Source organism: Dendrobates tinctorius, unplaced genomic scaffold, assembly GCF_039654945.1.
Source record: "Dendrobates tinctorius isolate UK_male_01 unplaced genomic scaffold, ASM3965494v1 ptg000129l, whole genome shotgun sequence".
Taxonomy (NCBI): Eukaryota; Metazoa; Chordata; class Amphibia; order Anura; family Dendrobatidae; genus Dendrobates; species Dendrobates tinctorius.
Window position 1 is genome coordinate 24,697,944 of NW_027361797.1, and position 18,335 is coordinate 24,716,278.

The 18,335-nt window shown below is 48.7% G+C and overlaps 1 protein-coding gene across 2 annotated transcripts in view; it reads left to right on the top strand.

Annotated features, from left to right (window-relative positions):
• Positions 1-438: 438 nt before the first annotated feature.
• PARN (poly(A)-specific ribonuclease) overlaps positions 439-18,335 on the top strand; it is a 185,762-nt gene continuing 167,865 nt past the window's right edge. For both annotated transcript variants that reach the window (XM_073542882.1, XM_073542883.1), the window contains exon 1: positions 439-593. In XM_073542882.1, coding sequence (XP_073398983.1) covers positions 575-593 — 19 coding nt within the window. In that variant the 5' untranslated portion in view covers positions 439-574. The remainder of the gene's footprint in view (positions 594-18,335) is intronic.

Genomic DNA, 18,335 nt, shown 5'->3' on the forward strand with positions numbered 1-18,335 from the left:
AATGGGTTCTGGGCATCAAAGTGGGCAAATAGCCTGGGTTTGCTGTAGGGCCCCTGTTCTATGTTTGCAGAGTCAGTGACATCAGTGGCCCAAAGTCAATTAACCCTTTCATTAACGCCCTTCGGTGCCCACTTGTCTTATAGTTTTTGTAGCTGTTAAGTGTCTTCACGTCAGGGCGCCCCGCTGCAATATATGTTATTATAGAGATTATTTTTTGTTGTTAAACCTATAAAAACAGAAAATAAAAAATTGCAGAATAAGAAACTGATGAACAAAAAAACAACTCCAGCCTCGTACTGGCTGCTGTGTGTACGGTATGTATGCTGCATGCACCGGAGCGCCCGCCGCACTCACGGACTTCACGCCGCGGACACTGGCGCCTAATAGACCGCGAGATTAGGTTTCCCCTCTCTGATTGGCCGCCATTCTAACCACGCCCTCAAGTTAGGCGGGACCGGACTAGAACTGGACGGCATAGGACAGGGCTCCGTGAGATCCGGAAGTGTTACCCAGGGGGCGGAGTTACATGGCCTCCTAGGCGACACGGGGAGTCTGAGCTGTACGGTTCCCAAGCATGGAAATCACCTGGCGCAGTGAGTGACCCTGACACCGGGAGCAGCCAGGGTGGAGGAGCTGTCATGTGTCTGTGTGTAACGTGCGGCTGCGGTGTGTGCTCAGTGTGTGGCCCCCATAATATGTGTGTGTAGTCAGTGTGCGCCCCATAATGTGTGTAGTCAGTGTGCGCCCCATAATGTGTGTAGTCAGTGTGCCCCCCCCATAATATGTGTGTGTAGTCAGTGTGTGCCCCCCATAATGTGTGTGTAGTCAGTGTGTGCCCCCCATAATGTGTGTAGTGAGTGTGCCCCCCCATAATGTGTGTAGTGAGTGTGCCCCCCCCATAATGTGTGTAGTCAGTGTGCCCCCCCCATAATGTGTGTAGTCAGTGTGCCCCCCCCATAATATGTGTGTGTAGTCAGTGTGCGCCCCATAATGTGTGTGTGTAGTCAGTGTGCCCCCCCATAATGTGTGTGTAGTCAGTGTGTGCCCCCCATAATGTGTGTGTAGTCAGTGTGTGCCCCCCATAATGTGTGTAGTCAGTGTGCCCCCCCCCATAATGTGTGTAGTGTGTGCCCCCCCCCATAATGTGTGTAGTGTGTGCGCCCCCCCATAATGTGTGTAGTCAGTGTGCCCCCCCCCCATAATGTGTGTAGTCAGTGTGCCCCCCCCATAATGTGTGTAGTCAGTGTGCCCCCCCCATAATGTGTGTGGTCAGTGTGCCCCCCATAATGTGTGTGTGGTCAGTGTGCGCCCCCCATAATGTGTGTGTGTGTGTGTGTGTGGTCAGTGTGCGCCCCCCATAATGTGTGTGTGTGTGTGTGTGTGGTCAGTGTGCGCCCCCCATAATGTGTGTGTGTGTGTGGTCAGTGTGCGCCCCCCATAATGTGTGTGTGTGTGGTCAGTGTGCGCCCCCCATAATGTGTGTGTGTGTGTGTGTGTGGTCAGTGTGCGCCCCCCATAATGTGTGTGTGTGTGTGGTCAGTGTGCGCCCCCCATAATGTGTGTGTGGTCAGTGTGCGCCCCCCATAATGTGTGTGTGTGTGTGTGTGTGTGTGTGTGTGGTCAGTGTGCGCCCCCCATAATGTGTGTGTGTGTGTGTGTGTGTGTGTGTGTGTGGTCAGTGTGCGCCCCCCATAATGTGTGTGTGTGTGTGTGTGTGTGGTGTCAGTGTGCGCCCCCCATAATGTGTGTGTGTGTGTGTGTGTGGTCAGTGTGCGCCCCCCATAATGTGTGTGTGGTCAGTGTGCGCCCCCCATAATGTGTGTGTGGTCAGTGTGCGCCCCCCATAATGTGTGTGTGGTCAGTGTGCGCCCCCCATAATGTGTGTGTGGTCAGTGTGCGCCCCCCATAATGTGTGTGTGTGTGTGTGGTCAGTGTGCGCCCCCCATAATGTGTGTGTGTGTGTGGTCAGTGTGCGCCCCCCATAATGTGTGTGTGTGGGGTCAGTGTGCGCCCCCCATAATGTGTGTGTGTGTGTGTGTGGTCAGTGTGCGCCCCCCATAATGTGTGTGTGTGTGTGTGTGGTCAGTGTGCGCCCCCCATAATGTGTGTGTGTGTGTGGTCAGTGTGCGCCCCCCATAATGTGTGTGTGTGTGTGGTCAGTGTGCGCCCCCCATAATGTGTGTGTGTGTGTGTGTGGTCAGTGTGCGCCCCCCATAATGTGTGTGTGTGTGTGTGTGTGGTCAGTGTGCGCCCCCCATAATGTGTGTGTGTGTGTGGTCAGTGTGCGCCCCCCATAATGTGTGTGTGTGTGGTCAGTGTGCGCCCCCCATAATGTGTGTGTGTGTGGTCAGTGTGCGCCCCCCATAATGTGTGTGTGTGTGGTCAGTGTGCGCCCCCCATAATGTGTGTGTGTGTGGTCAGTGTGCGCCCCCCATAATGTGTGTGTGTGTGGTCAGTGTGCGCCCCCCATAATGTGTGTGTGTGTGTGTGTGGTCAGTGTGCGCCCCCCATAATGTGTGTGTGTGTGTGTGTGGTCAGTGTGCGCCCCCCATAATGTGTGTGTGTGTGTGTGTGTGGTCAGTGTGCGCCCCCCATAATGTGTGTGTGTGTGTGTGGTGTCAGTGTGCGCCCCCCATAATGTGTGTGTGTGTGTGTGGTCAGTGTGCGCCCCCCATAATGTGTGTGTGTGTGTGTGTGGTCAGTGTGCGCCCCCCATAATGTGTGTGTGTGTGGTCAGTGTGCGCCCCCCATAATGTGTGTGTGGTCAGTGTGCGCCCCCCATAATGTGTGTGTGGTCAGTGTGCGCCCCCCATAATGTGTGTGTGTGTGGTCAGTGTGCGCCCCCCATAATGTGTGTGTGTGTGTGTGTGTGGTCAGTGTGCGCCCCCCATAATGTGTGTGTGTGTGTGTGTGGTCAGTGTGCGCCCCCCATAATGTGTGTGTGTGTGTGTGTGTGGTCAGTGTGCGCCCCCCATAATGTGTGTGTGTGTGTGTGTGTGGTCAGTGTGCGCCCCCCATAATGTGTGTGTGTGTGTGGTCAGTGTGCGCCCCCCATAATGTGTGTGTGTGTGTGTGTGTGGTCAGTGTGCGCCCCCCATAATGTGTGTGTGTGTGTGTGTGTGTGTGTGTGTGTGTGGTCAGTGTGCGCCCCCCATAATGTGTGTGTGTGTGTGGTCAGTGTGCGCCCCCCATAATGTGTGTGTGTGTGTGGTCAGTGTGCGCCCCCCATAATGTGTGTGTGTGTGTGGTCAGTGTGCGCCCCCCATAATGTGTGTGTGTGTGTGTGGTCAGTGTGCCCCCCATAATGTGTGTGTGTGTGTGTGTGTGTGTGTGTGTGTGTGTGGTCAGTGTGCCCCCCATAATGTGTGTGTGGTCAGTGTGCCCCCCATAATGTGTGTGTGGTCAGTGTGCCCCCCATAATGTGTGTGTGGTCAGTGTGCCCCCCATAATGTGTGTGTGTGTGTGTGGTCAGTGTGCCCCCCATAATGTGTGTGTGTGTGTGTGTGTGGTCAGTGTGCCCCCCATAATGTGTGTGTGTGTGTGTGTGTGTGTGGTCAGTGTGCCCCACATAATGTGTGTGGACAGTGTGCCCACCATAATGTGTGTGTGTGTGTGTGTGTGTGGACAGTGTGCCCCCCATAATGTGTGTGTGTGGTCAGTGTGCCCCCCATAATGTGTGTGTGTGTGGTCAGTGTGCCCCCCATAATGTGTGTGTGTGGTCAGTGTGCCCCCCATAATGTGTGTGTGTGGTCAGTGTGCCCCCCATAATGTGTGTGTGTGTGTGGTCAGTGTGCCTCCCATAATGTGTGTGTGTGTGTGTGTGGTCAGTGTGCCCCCCATAATGTGTGTGGACAGTGTGCCCACCATAATGTGTGTGGACAGTGTGCCCACCATAATGTGTGTGGACAGTGTGCCCACCATAATGTGTGTGTGTGTGGACAGTGTGCCCACCATAATGTGTGTGTGTGTGTGTGTGTGTGGACAGTGTGCCCACCATAATGTGTGTGTGTGTGTGTGTGGTCAGTGTGCCCCCCATAATGTGTGTGTGTGTGTGTGTGTGGTCAGTGTGCCCCCCATAATGTGTGTGTGTGTGGTCAGTGTGCCCCCCATAATGTGTGTGTGTGTGTGTGTGGTCAGTGTGCCCCCCATAATGTGTGTGTGTGTGGTCAGTGTGCCCCCCATAATGTGTGTGTGTGTGTGTGGTCAGTGTGCCTCCCATAATGTGTGTGTGTGTGGTCAGTGTGCCCCCCATAATGTGTGTGTGGTCAGTGTGCCCCCCATAATGTGTGTGGTCAGTGTGCCCCCCATAATGTGTGTGTGTGTGTGTGGACAGTGTGCCCCCCATAATGTGTGTGTGTGTGTGTGTGTGGACAGTGTGCCCCCCATAATGTGTGTGTGTGTGTGTGTGTGTGTGTGTGTGTGGTCAGTGTGCCCCCCATAATGTGTGTGTGGTCAGTGTGCCCCCCATAATGTGTGTGTGTGTGTGTGTGTGTGTGGTCAGTGTGCCCCCCATAATGTGTGTGGTCAGTGTTCCCCCCCCATAATGTGTGTGGTCAGTGTTCCCCCCCCATAATGTGTGTGGTCAGTGTGCCCCCCCATAATGTGTGTGTGGTCAGTGTGCCCCCCCATAATGTGTGTGGTCAGTGTGCCCCCCATAATGTGTGTGTGGTCAGTGTGCCCCCCCATAATGTGCCCCCCCATAATGTGTGTGTGTGTGGTCAGTGTGCCCCCCCATAATGTGTGTGTGTGTGTGTGGTCAGTGTGCCCCCCCATAATGTGTGTGTGTGGTCAGTGTGCGCCCCCCCCATAATGTGTGTGTGTGTGGTCAGTGTGCGCCCCCCATAATGTGTGTGTGTGTGGTCAGTGTGCGCCCCCCCATAATGTGTGTGTGGTCAGTGTGCGCCCCCCCATAATGTGTATGTGTGTGTGTGTGTGTGGTCAGTGTGCGCCACCCCATAATGTGTGTGGTCAGTGTGCGCCCCCCTATAATGTGTGTGAGGTCAGTGTGCGCCCCCCCATAATATGTGTGTGTGTGTGTGTGGTCAGTGTGCGCCCCCCCATAATGTGTGTGTGTGGTCAGTGTGCGCCCCCATAAGGCCTGTTTCACACTTCCGTTTTTGACCATTAGTCAAAATCCGCCGTTTTTGCAAAAAAAAAAACGGATCCGCCATTTTTTTTCCCCATTGAGTTGCATTACCGGAGGATCTTGACGGATGGCCATCCGTTGGTTCTGTTTTTTTGCGGATCCGCCAAATTTTTTGCGTCCGCCGACAAGCCTGGACGGACCCTGCAACTTGTGTTTTTTTTTTTTTTTTTTTGTTGCAGGATCCGCATTTTACAGTGCGCATGCCCGGAGGAATGAAGTCAGCCGGCAATTTAACCCTGAAAATCCTTTCTGGCGAACACACAAAATTGTCTGAGTCTCTCATTCTTCTTTCAGCGGATCCATCAAAAAAAAACGGATCCGGTGGCATCCGTTCACATCAGTTAGGCTGGTTTCACATTTGCGTTTTTTTTCGGGGTATTTTAGCGCTAAGTAGCGCATGCGTTTTTTTTCCCTATACTTTGCATGGGATGCGCTTATGTGCGCATACACATGCGTTTGTACGCGTTTTACCGCGCATGCGTTTTTTTTTGCGGTATGCGCTCGGGCGCACAAAATGCAACCTGTTGCATTTTTTGAGCGTCCGACTTGCCTCAAAAAAACGCATGCGCGCGCAATGCGTTTTTTTACAGCAAGACACCCATTATAAGTCTATGGTGAGCATATGTGCGCATTGGCATGCTTATGTATGCGTTTTTTTGCACATGCATGTTTTTTTTTTTTTACCATTAGTTTAGACAATGGAATTTAGGGGTTTGGGTTAGAGTTAGGGTTAGTTAAGGGGGGTTAGGGTCAGGGTTAGGGTTAGGATCAGGGTATGGTTTGGTTAAGGGTTAGGGTCAGGGTTAGGATCAGGGTATGGTTTGGTTAAGGGTTAGGGTCAGGGTTAGGGTTAGTAAAGTCATGGTTTGGGTTAGTGTGAGGGGCCACCTAATGTTGGAAAAAACCGCAAATGCGGTAAAAACGCACTAAAAACGCATACAAACGCATAAAAACGCTGCGTTTTTTTTCATGCATGCTCATAAAAATGCTTGAAAAAAACGGAGCATCTGTATGCGTTTGTATGCGGTTTTTCAATGCGTTTTTTTGCGGGAAAAACGCGCTGCAAAAAAAAGCAAGTGTGAAACTAGCCTTAGCCTTTTTGGCAGATTTTGACTGACACAACACACTGAAGTGTGATGTGTGTGTGTGTGTAGTCAGTGTGCCCCCCATAATGTGTAAAAACACACAAAAGGAGCAATTGGGGGAACCACAGCAATCAAATAGAGAAATCTCTAAGACCAAATGGCATATGTGTATCCACAATCCCCAAAAGACTATAATATTATTTAGGACAGTCAAGAAAACTGAGCAAAGCATACCACACTAAAACATTGACCGTAAGTCCATATATAAAAATATATTTTTATTAAGTTTAAAATAAAACTAAGTTTTCCACAATAGTAGCAACACATCAATGTACACATATATTTATATCCTCATTACATAAAATAGGAGGGTGTAACTATCCAGACGGATGGGACATAGTAATAGACATCTTGCTGGAAAAATAAATATTGTGCAAAAAATAACAATGTGTATCACTGCAAAAATGTGTTTTATAATTATTATGCAAAAAACATGTGAAAAAATTTCTTTATTATAACCAAAAAAGATATTTTAAAACCGTTCACATGTATGTGCAAATATACCAATATTATACTAATAAAAAGTGAGTTATAGTGCCAATATGTATATAAAATAAAAAGACCAGCATTGTGTGATGAACAATCAGCACCTATAATACCCATCCATATAAAAGACGAAGGCAAGAGGCTGAAACGCGCGTTGGGGAAGGGTGACTATCCCTAGGCGATCAGGAAATTTTATACCTGTAAGTTATTATCAGTTATATAGACGGTATTTGGAATTTTAGGCTGCGGGTTCTGATGATTGTCCTGTGTTAGGACACGCCGTATTTCTACATCTTTTATATGGATGGGGATGGGTATTATAGGTGCTGATTGTTCATCACACAATCAGTACTGAGACACCTGCTGGTCTCTTTATTTTATATACATATTGGCACTATAACTCACTTTTTATTAGTATAATATTGGTATATTTGCACATACATGTGAACGGTTTTAAAATATAATTTTTGGTTATAATAAAGAAATTTTTTCACATATTTTTTGCATAATTATAAAACGCTCATATAATTTTTGCAGTGATACACATTGTTATTATTTTTTGCACGATATTTATTTTTCCAGCAAGATGTCTATTACTATGTCCCATCCGTCTGGATAGTTACACCCTCCTATTTTATGTAATGAGGATATAAATATATGTGTACATTGATGTGTTGCTACTATTGTGGAAAACTTTGTTTTATTTTATACTTAATAAAAATATATTTTTATATATGGACTTATGGTCAATGTTTTAGTGTGGTATGCTTCCCCATAATGTGTGTGTAGTCAGTGTGCGCCCCATAATATTTGTGTAGTCAGTGTGTGTGTGGTCAGTGTGCGCCCACCAATGTGTGTGTGCTCCCCCCATAATGTGTGTGACACCCCCCACCATAGTGTAATTTGAGCGCCTCATAATTTGTGTGTATATGCTGGCTTATGTGTCTTCTCTCCCCCTCGTGATACCGGGCGGCTCGTGCGCGGCTATGCCCCCTCGCGGTGCTGCGGCAATCAGTGCCGCGGGCAGGCCTTATTAATATGGATGGTTTGCCTTCGGAGGAACATGATTTACCAGTTTTTCAGCAAGTCCCTGTGAAGTATATGAGATTCCTGTGCTTTTTAAGTTGCGGCCTGTTTTGGGGGGGATGTTATTAGCCATATGCCCGTTGTTGCCCCCATGTGACATCTCAGCCTTGTGCTTAGGTCTGTGGTTGGCAAGCTGTGGCCCTCCAGCAGTTCTGACACTAAAACTCCCAACATGGCCTGATTTCCCCAACCTAACAGATCTTAGTGGGACTTATGGTGGAGCAGGAGTTGGCGAGCGGTGGCGGTGCTCACCACTGGTACTATGGCATGGCAGTCTTGTATAGTGAGGATGACTTTAGGCCTTGTTCATCTGGTTCGTGCTTCCCATTCTTCCTCAGCAATCCTATATATGCCAGGTTTTGCGTGTGCTGACCAAAGGCTCCTAAATTGGCAAGGAAAGGTAAACTTGCTCAGTGGGTGCCATGATGGCCCTTCATTGGTGTCCACTAGATGTATAGGGCCTCCAAGATGTTAGGCAAGCTACTGATTGTGTCATGCCTCTGATGTATTCTGGGAAAAGCTCCCGACATATCATGGAGGAGCATTTGTCCGCCATAACATGATGTAGATGCCCCAACAACCTCTCCTACATTGAGTAACCTAATTCTCCACTGTTCTTCATCCTTGTGGCTTTCTGGTCCCATGGAGGACAAAGGACACCATTTGAAGTTATACACCCTATCCGGAAGACAATGATGTCCCTGAGCCTACAGTCTCATGTCCGTGTATCCAATCTATGTACACACCGTTATTTCTGGTCCGATCGCTGATAACATGCCATGGAGTCTTAAGCCCCCGTCTCAAATAGCGAGATCGCTGAAGCGTCAACGATTTTGTGACGTAACAGCGACCTCGCCAGCGATCTCGCTACATGTGACACGCAGTGGCGACAGCCCCCGCTCGATATCACTGATCATGCTTGAATGTCCTGGGCCTTTTTTTCATCCTCGGCGTCCCGCTGGCCAGCGCGCTTCGTTGTTTTAGACCCGACGAGCGACCTCGTTGGCGACGCAGAACTCAGGAACGCAGGCTGGAATCGTTCAGAAAAGCTGCTGGGTGACAAGGTACCAACGATCACCGAGGATCGCTGGATGGTTGCTGCGTCGCTGGTGAGATCTGCCTGTTTGGCAGCTTACTAGCGACCATTTAGCGACGCAGCAGTGATCCTTACCAGGTCGTATCATTGTCGGGATCGCTGGTGCGTCGCTAAGTGAAACGGGACCCTTACCCACACTGTACTCTTCAAGTACACGGACCATGAAACAAAAAAAACGTTTTTTGAATGCAACCTTACGTGGAAGATTGATAAACGTCCCTGTTGCTGAACCTTATATAATGTTCTCCATGCAATCCTCTAAGGGTATGTGCAGACGGTTAGTAAATGCTGCGGGTTGGACTATGCGCACTTGCGCAGCGTCCAGATATTACAGCATAGTGGATGAGATTTTGAGAAATCTTACACCCACTATGCATCCAGAGATGCCTGGGGCTTACCCGCGGAGACGGACATGCGGCGCGTCCTTCCAGATCACAACATGTCAACTACTCTTGCAGAGACGCGAGTCTCTTGCGCATGCTGATAACGTTTAGTGCATACAGAATCTGATTCTACTTCATCAGGTCTTGGCTCCAAAAACGCAGCATACATTAACCCCTTCACAACCAATGACGCCACATAGGCGTCATGAAAGTCGGTGCCAATCCGACCAGTGACCCCTATGTGGCGTCATGACTTTAAAACCCCCCTGCGGGTCGGGTGACCTTTCAGTGACCCCGGTCACCCGACCCGCAGGGGGGTTTTAAAGTCAGATACTGGGGGCTTTGTACTTCACCACAGGGGGCGTGGCTTCGTCCCCACGTGGCTACGATCGCTGTGATTGGCTGTTAAAAGTGAAACTGCCAATCAGAGCGATTGATGAAATATTACTATGAAAATTGATGAAATATTACAATCCAGCCATGGCTGATGCTGCAGTAGCATCGGACATGGCTGGAGACCGTGATCCGACCCCCCCCCCCCCCACTCCCCACACGACTCACGGGGCAGATCGGGCCCTGATACCGACTGACGGCGGCAATGTGCCGCCGTCATTGCTTCCCTCCCCCTTCTCTCCGCTCCCCTCAGCCCCCCAGTACCTCCGATGTCCCGCCGTCCTGTTCCATGGGCGCCGGCATCTTGGAAAATGGCGGGCGCATGCGCAGTGCGCCCGCCGGCTGCAGATTCCATTCATTCATTTTGATCACAGTGATAAACTCTCACAGTGATCAATATAGAATGAAAAGTAAATAAACACCCCGTTTATCACCCCCATAGGCAGGAACAAATAATAAAATAAAGAAATTATTTTTATTTTTCCGTTAGGGTTGGAATTGGGGTTAGAGTTGGAATTGAGGCTAGGGTTATGGTTGGGATTAGGGTTAGGTGTGTATTGGGGTTAGGGTTGGGATTAGGGTTAGGGGTGTGTTGGAGTTAGAATTGAGAGGTTTCCACTGTTTAGGAACATCAGGGGGTCTCCAAATGCGACATGGTGCAACCATTGGTTCCAGCCAATTTTGCGTTCAAAAAGTCAAATGGTGCTCCCTCCCTTCCAAGCCCCGACATGTGCCCAAACAGTGGTTTACCCCAACATATGGGGTATCAGCATACTCAGGAAAAATTGAATAACAACTTTGGGGGTCTAACTTCTCCTGTTACCCTTGGGACAATAAAAAATTGGGGGCTAAAAAATTATTTTTGTGGAAAAAGTTTTTTTATTTTCACGTCTCTGCGTTATAAACTTCTGTGAAGCACTTGGGGGTTCAAAGTGCTCACCAGTAATCTATATAAGTTCCTTGGAAGGTCTTGTTTCCAAAATGGCATCACTTGTTGGGGGTTTCTACTGTTTAGGCACATCAGGGGCTCTGCAAACATAACGACGACTGCAGACCTTTCCATCAAAGTCTGCATTTCAAAACGTCACTACTTCCATTCCGAGCCCTTAGGTGTGCCCAAACAATGGTTCCCCCCCCCCCCCCCATATATGGGGTACCAGCGTACTCAGGACAAACTGGACAACAACTTTTGGGGTCAAATTTCTCCTGTTTGCCTTGTGAAAATAAAAATTAGCGAGCTAAAATATCATTTTTTTGAGGGGAAAAAAATGATTTTTTTATTTTCACAGCTTTGCATTATAAACTTCTGTGAAGCACTTGGGGGTTCAAGGTGCTCACCACACATCTAGATAAGTTCCTTGGGGGGGGGGGGGGGGGGGGGTCTAGTTTCCAAAATGGGGTCACTTGTGGGGGGTTTCCACAGTTTAGGTACGTCAGGGGCGTTGCAAATGTAACATGACGCCCCCAGACCATTCCATCAAAGTCAGCATTTCATAATGTCGCTACTTCCCTTTCAAGCCCCGACGTATGCCCAAACAGTGGTTCCCCCCCCCCCCCCCCCCACATATGGGGTACCAGCGTACTCAGGACAAACTGGACAACAAATCTCGTGGTCCAATTTATCCTGTTACCTTTGTGAAAAAATAATTGCTGGCTAAAAATAATTTTTTACAGGTCACCACCTGACGGCACACTGGAGGACGTCCTTCTTATCCACAGTGGGACAGGAAACCACGAGAGCTTAAAAGGACCCTCCTCTACCACCCTTCAGTGTTTTTCCTGTCCCACTGTGGATAGGAATGGCTGACACCAGACAGTGGGTCCCTCAGCACATCCAGTGTAGTGCTGCTCTTGGGAGATGGGGTCGCTTCCTCCTGTCGGGGGCTCTCGACCCCGGTCGCTACTGCCGATGTCCCTGAGCCCGGGCCACCTCTATGGCGTACGTTGGCTCCACAAGTGGGCCCCGGAATTGGATCACCGCAGGGCATCCCCCCGCAGTTGGACGTGGCATATCGCTCCAGGCAGAGAAGAGGAGCGCTGCCGCGTCACTTCTGGTCGCGTCATCATAGGCGGGGTGCGTCACTTCCGGTCGCGTCATCACAGGGCGGCTTCCGGGTTGCGGCCGTCCGGCGTCACGGGCCGCAGCCTGTATAGGATCGCATCAGGACGGAGAGCGGCGTTTCTCCAGTGGAGCGGATCGGACAACGTGATGCAGACAGCCCGGTCAGCAGGAACAGCCACAGCGGTCCTTCCTATCCAGAGATGGAAGACCAGGCAAAGACTTAGACGGGGCCGGAGAGCCAGGGTCGCATGAGTAACCTCAAAGAAGGTCACTGCAGGGCCCCAGAAAGGCAGATCCCCACAGAACATGTATTTTATATGTTCTAGGGGGAACCTCCACCTCAGAAAGAAAGGAGCCCAGAAAGAAAGATAAGTGTCCAATTTGCTCTAAGAAGCTAAAGGACACGTGGCAGAAAGCCCCCTGTGATGCATGTACAAGACGCATAGTGGGAGAAGAACAAGCTACACTCATGAGAACGATTATAAGGGAAGAGGTGCAGGCTTCGGTGTGAGGCCTGGTCGTTCCCCAGACCCCACAGGTGAACCCCCAGGTATCCAGAAAGAGGCAGAGGGAGTCGGACACCTCTTCTGAGGAGATCCTGTCCGGATCATAGAGCACCCAGAAAGCGTAAGGAATTATTTATTTTAGTCCGGGGACAAGGACGAGCTATTGGGTGCAGTACGGCAGACTATGCAGATCGAGGAACCCCCGGCAACTCTCTCAGTACAGGATGAGATGTTTGGTGGGTTGCGCTCCCAGACCTCAATGGTCTTCCCAGTAAACTCCCATATATGGGAGGAAGCAGAGAAAAGACTGACTATCCCCAGAGACTTCAGACTTCGCCTGCCGTTTGACCCAGAGGAGGTCAAGGTCTGGGAGGAGATCCCCCCAAGATAGACATCCCAGTAGCGAAAGTATCAAAAAAGACGGCGATTCCTTTCGAGGACTCCTCAAACTTAAAGGAGCCCTTGGATCTGAAGGCAGACAGGCTCTTAAAAAGGGCCTGGGAGAGTTCAGCAGCGGTCATAAGAACTAATATAGCTGCGACATAAGTAGCGTGCTCCATGCATCTATGGATAGATGTTCTGGAGGAGCACCTGTCAGAACGCCGAGCGAAACCATCCTAAAATACCTCCCCTTACTAAAGTTAGCTACAGGGTTTTTAGCTGACTCCTCGGTAGAGTCCGTCAGATTCACGGCCAGAAGTCAGTCCCTGTCCAACGCAGCCAGAAGGGCTATCTGGCTTAAGAGTTGGTCGGGTGACATACAGTCAAAGAATAAGCTGTGCTCATTCCCCTTTTCGGGGGGGGGGAAGAGTCTTTGGGCCCGTGCTCAATGATATTTTAGAAAAGGCTTCAGATGAGAAGGGGTTCCCTGAAGAGAAACGGAAAAGGTATCAGCCCTTTTGTACAACCAGAGAACGGACTACAGAGGGAAGGGGAAATCGGGTCGATGGAGCTACCCCAAGGGGGGTGAGGGCAGAAGTAGGAATAGGGATACCATCTTCTCCGGCCCAGGGTCAAGCTCCCGATGAAAATTACGCCACCAGAGTAGGGGGGGGCGATTGCTCAAGTTCTGGAGGGACTGGCAGGAGGTTACCACCACCCCCTGGGTACTACAGGTCATTTCTCAGGTGTACAGGATAGAATTCGACTCCCTCCCCCTGAACAGATTTCTAGTGACCAGCTCTTGACTCTGTTCAGATTCCCCTATGTGGTTGGATATCCAGGACCTCCTGGAGATATCTGCAATCGTTCCAGTACCCGCCTGAGAAGAGGGGGGAGGACACTACTCGAGCCTCTTCTCGATTTAAAAAAAAAAAAAAAAAATCCGGGGAGTCCAGAACGATAATAAACCTCAAACCCCTAAACAAGTGGGTAACATACAAGCGGATCAAGATGGAATCGATAAGATCCACGATTCCTCTTCTGGGTAAAGCAGTGGTAATGTGCATTCTAGATTTAAAGAGCGTATTACTACATCCCCATCTACCCAGAACAACAAAAATATCTCAGATTTGCGGTCGAAAGGGATGTTAGGATATACCATTATCAGTTTCGCTGCCTCCCCTTTAGTCTAGCGTCAGCACAAAATTAATGGTGGAGGTAGTGGCCTACCTAAGAGGTCGAAACATCACGGTGGTCCCTTACCTAGACGACTTCTTAATCGTAGCAGATTCAGTAGCCCAGCTCAGAGTTGACTGTCAGTCTTCAATCTCCACACTGCAGAAACTGGGGTGGATTATAAATTGGCCAAAATCAGATCTGAGACCCAAGCCCAGAATAAAATTTTTGGTGGTCATGCTCGACTCAGAAAGAATGTCTTATCTACCAGAGGAAAAGCAAGCCAGCATGCCGAAGAAGATTCGTCAGTTCTCAAAGAACCGGGTATCAATCAGTGACGAGATGAGGATCCTGGGGCTGATGACCTCATGCATTCCCTGCATCAGGTGGAGCCAATGCCACTCCGAGATTTACAACGGGCAGTCCTAGCGTCCTGGGACAGGAGGCATAACTCACTAGACCAGAAAATTCATTTATCTCCCCGAGTCAGAAGGTCTCTGCTGTGGTGGGCCTTTCCGAGAAATTTACAAGCCGGTGTCTCGTTGATCCAGTCCCCGGAAATCGTAGTGACAACGGACATGAGTCAACAAGGTTGGGGCGGACACGTCAAAGGAAGACACTACCAGGGACAATGGAGTCCGGAGGACAGCAACGAGTCCTCCAACTTAAGAGAACTGCATTCAGTATGGAAGGTACTACTCGCCACCCGGTCCCTGGTAAGGAACAGACACGTCAAGGTATTGTCAGATAACACCACGACAGTAGCCTTTCTCCGTCACCAAGGCGGACCAAGACATCCAGTGCTACAACGCCTAGCAGAACAAATCTTCAGATGGGCAGAGAGGTCCTCTCAATCTCAGCAGTACATCTGGAGGGTACCAGAAACCAGGTCGCGGACTTCCTCACAGAAGAATAACCGCAGTGGAATGGGAACTCAACGACGAAGTGTTCAACAGTCAATGCGTCCGGTGGGGACAACCGGAGATAGACCTATTTGCGGACTAACAGAAAGCAAAGGTCAAAGCCTTCTACTCTGAGCCCTCTGGGAAACCTGGCAGGAATAGATGCTCTGTCACAGTCCTGCAGCAGAGGCCTGTTATATGCCTTCCCGCCTCTCACTCTCATTCCACGAACTCTCAGGAAAATTTGCGAAGACAGGGACAGAGTCATTCTAGTGGTGCCCTTCTGGTCAAGAAGAAGTTGGTTTCCCCTGCTCGGGAAGATATCGCAGGAGGAACCCATTCTCCTGCCAAGAAGGGAAGATCTCCACCAAGGTCCGGTCTTGCACCAAAGGCCAGAAGCGCTCCAGTTATCAGCCTGGATCCTGAGCGGCAGGTCCTAAGAGCAAGGGGTCTATTGGACGAAGTTATATCTACCCTACAAGCAAGTAGAAAACCAGTGACCGCGGCTATATATAACAAAATCTGGAAAAAATTCTGCAGCTTTTGTGGAGAGGCGACAGTCGAGACTGACCAACCTGACATCCCAAAGATACTTGACTTCTTACAGGCAGGGTTCAAAAAGGGCCTTAGACCCAGCACTCTGAGAGTACAGATTGCGGCCTTAAGTGTGTTCTACGATACAACCCTATCATCGCACCCTTGGATAGCCCGTTTCTCGAGGGCTGTGCAGAGGCTTAAACTCTTAATAAGAAAGACTGTCCCTCCTTGGGACCTTAACCTAGTCCTGAATGCACTATGTAAACACCCAAACCAGCTAGGGGCAGAGATAGAAATCGGTAACCTCTCACTCAAAACGGCTTTTCTAGTAGCAATTACGTCAGCCAAAACACTAGGGGGACTTCAGGCCCTATCTATCCAAGATCCTTACTTACAGGTATTTGACGACCGGTTAGTCCTAAGACTTGACCCGGCCTTTCTCCCCAAGGTTATCTCAGAATCAAACATGAACCAGGAGGTAGTGCTCCCTTCATTTTGTCGGTTCCCCAAGAATAAGAAGGAAGGGGCTTACCATAACCTGGATGTCAGGGAAACCATACTCGGGTACCTGGACGCAACCAGGCCTTGGAGGCAAGATAATAATCTTTGTCCAATACAGAGGTCCGAATAAAGGGGGGGGGGAAAAGGCATCAAAATCCACAATAGCAAGGTGGATTAGACCCATCATTAGCATAGTCTATAGAGCACAGGGTCAGAGTCCCGTCCCCCCCCCCCCCCGGGGAGAATTAGGGCCATGGGCGGAGAGGGGAGGAGCCTCGGCAGAACAGATCTGCAAGGCAGTATCTTGGGCCAGTCTCAGTACCTTCTCTAAGCATTATAAACTAGACGTGGCCTCCACACAGTTAGCACTTGGGAGAAAAGTACTCCATGCAGTAGTCCCACCCTAGGACCAATATCCTTTGGTACTACTCCAGTGTGCTGTCAGGTGGTGACCTGGAAAACGGTAATTAGACCTACCGGTAATTGTGTTTCCAGGAATCCATCCTGACAGCACTTAGTTCCCTCCCTGTGACACTTTCTTTGACTGTGATGTAACGTGTATGAAGAATGTTGGTTTAAATAAAACTTTATTTTTTGCATCCATCCAGATGTTACTTTGAGAAATCACCTGAAGGGTGGTGGGGGAGGGTCCTTTTAAGCTCTCGTGGTTTCCTGTGCCACTGTGGATAAGAAGGACGTTTTCCAGTGTGCTGTCAGAATGGATTCCTGGAAACACAATTACCGGTAGGTCTATATTACCGTTTTTTGAGGGGAAAAAAAATGATTTTTTATTTTCACGGCTCTGCGTTATAAACTTTTGTGAAGCACTTGGGGGTTTAAAGTGCTCACTATGCATCTAGATAAGTTACTTAGGGGGTCTAGTTTCCAAAATGGGGTCATTTGTGGGGGAGCTCCAATGTTTAGGCACACAGGGGCTCTCCAAACACGACATGGTGTCCGCTAACGATTAGAGGTAATTTTCACTTCAAAAAGTCAAATGGCGCTCCTTCCCTTCTGAGCCCTGCCGTGCACCCAAACAGTGGTTCCACCCCACATATGGGGTACCAGCGTACTCAGGACAAACTGGACAACAACTTTTGTTGTCTAATTTCTCCTGTTAGCCATGTGAAAATAAAAAATAGCGCACTAAAAAATTTTTTTGAGGGGGAAATTTTTTTTTTAATTCCACTGCTCTGCGTTATAAACTTTTGTGAAGCACTCGGGGGTTCAAAGTGCTCACCACACATCTAGATAAGTTCCATAAGGGGTCTAGATTTCTAAATGGGGTCACTTGTGGGTTTTTTTCCACTGTTTAGGCACACAGGGGTCTCCAAACGCGACATGGTGTCCGATAACGATTGGAGCTAATTTTCCATTCAAAAAGGCAAATAGCGCTCCTTCCCTTCTGGACCCTGCCGTGCGCCCAAACAGTGGTTTATGACCACATATGAGGTATCGGTGTACTCGGGAGAAATTGCCCAACCAATTTTAGGATCCATTTTATCCTGTTACACATGTGAAAATGAAACAACTGAGGCTAAAAGAAAATTTGTGTGAAAATTTTTTTTTTTTTTTTTTTTTTTTTTTTCATGGATCAATTTGTGAAGCACCTGGGGGTTCAAAGTCATCACTATGCATCTAGATAAGTTCCTTGGGGGGGTCTAGTTTCCAAAGTGGGGTCATTTGTGGGGGAGCTCCAATGTTTAGGCACACAGGGACTCTCCAAATGCGACATGGCAACCGCTAAATATTCCAGCATATTTTCCATTCAAAAAGTCAAATGGCGCTCCTTCCCTTCTGAGCCCTGCCGTGCACCCAAACAGTGGTTTATGACCACATATGAGGGATCCATGTACTCAGAAGAGATTGCACAACAAATTTTAGGATCCATTTTATCCTGTTGCCCATGTGAAAATGAAAAAATTGATGCTAAAAGAAAATTTTTGTTGGAAAAATTAAAATGTCCATTTTTTTTCCTTCCACGTTGCTTTAGTTCCTGTAAAGCACCTGAAGGGTTAATAATCTTCTTGAATGTAGTTTTGAGTAGCTTGAGGGGTGCAGTTTTTAGAATGGTGTCACTTTTGGGTATTTTCTGTCATATAGACCCCTCAAAGTGACTTCAAATGTGAGATGGTCCCTAAAAAAAAAAAAAAAATGGTTTTGTAAATTTTGTTGTAAAAATGAGAAATCGCTGGTCAACTTTTAACCCTTATAACTTGCTAACAAAAAAAATTTGGTTTCCAAAATTGTGCTGATGTAAAGTAGACATGTGGGAAATGTTATTTAGTAACTATTTTGTGTCATATAACTCTGGTTTAACAGAATAAAAATTCAAAATTTGAAAATTGCGAAATTTTCTAAATTTTCGCAAATTTCTGTTTTTTTATTCCCCCCACAAATAAACGCAAAAATTATCGACCTAAATTTAACACTAACATGAAACCCAATATGTCACGAAAAAACAATCTCAGAATAGCTAGGATGCGTTGAAGTGTTCCAGAGTTCTCATAAAGGGACACTGGTCAGAATTGCAAA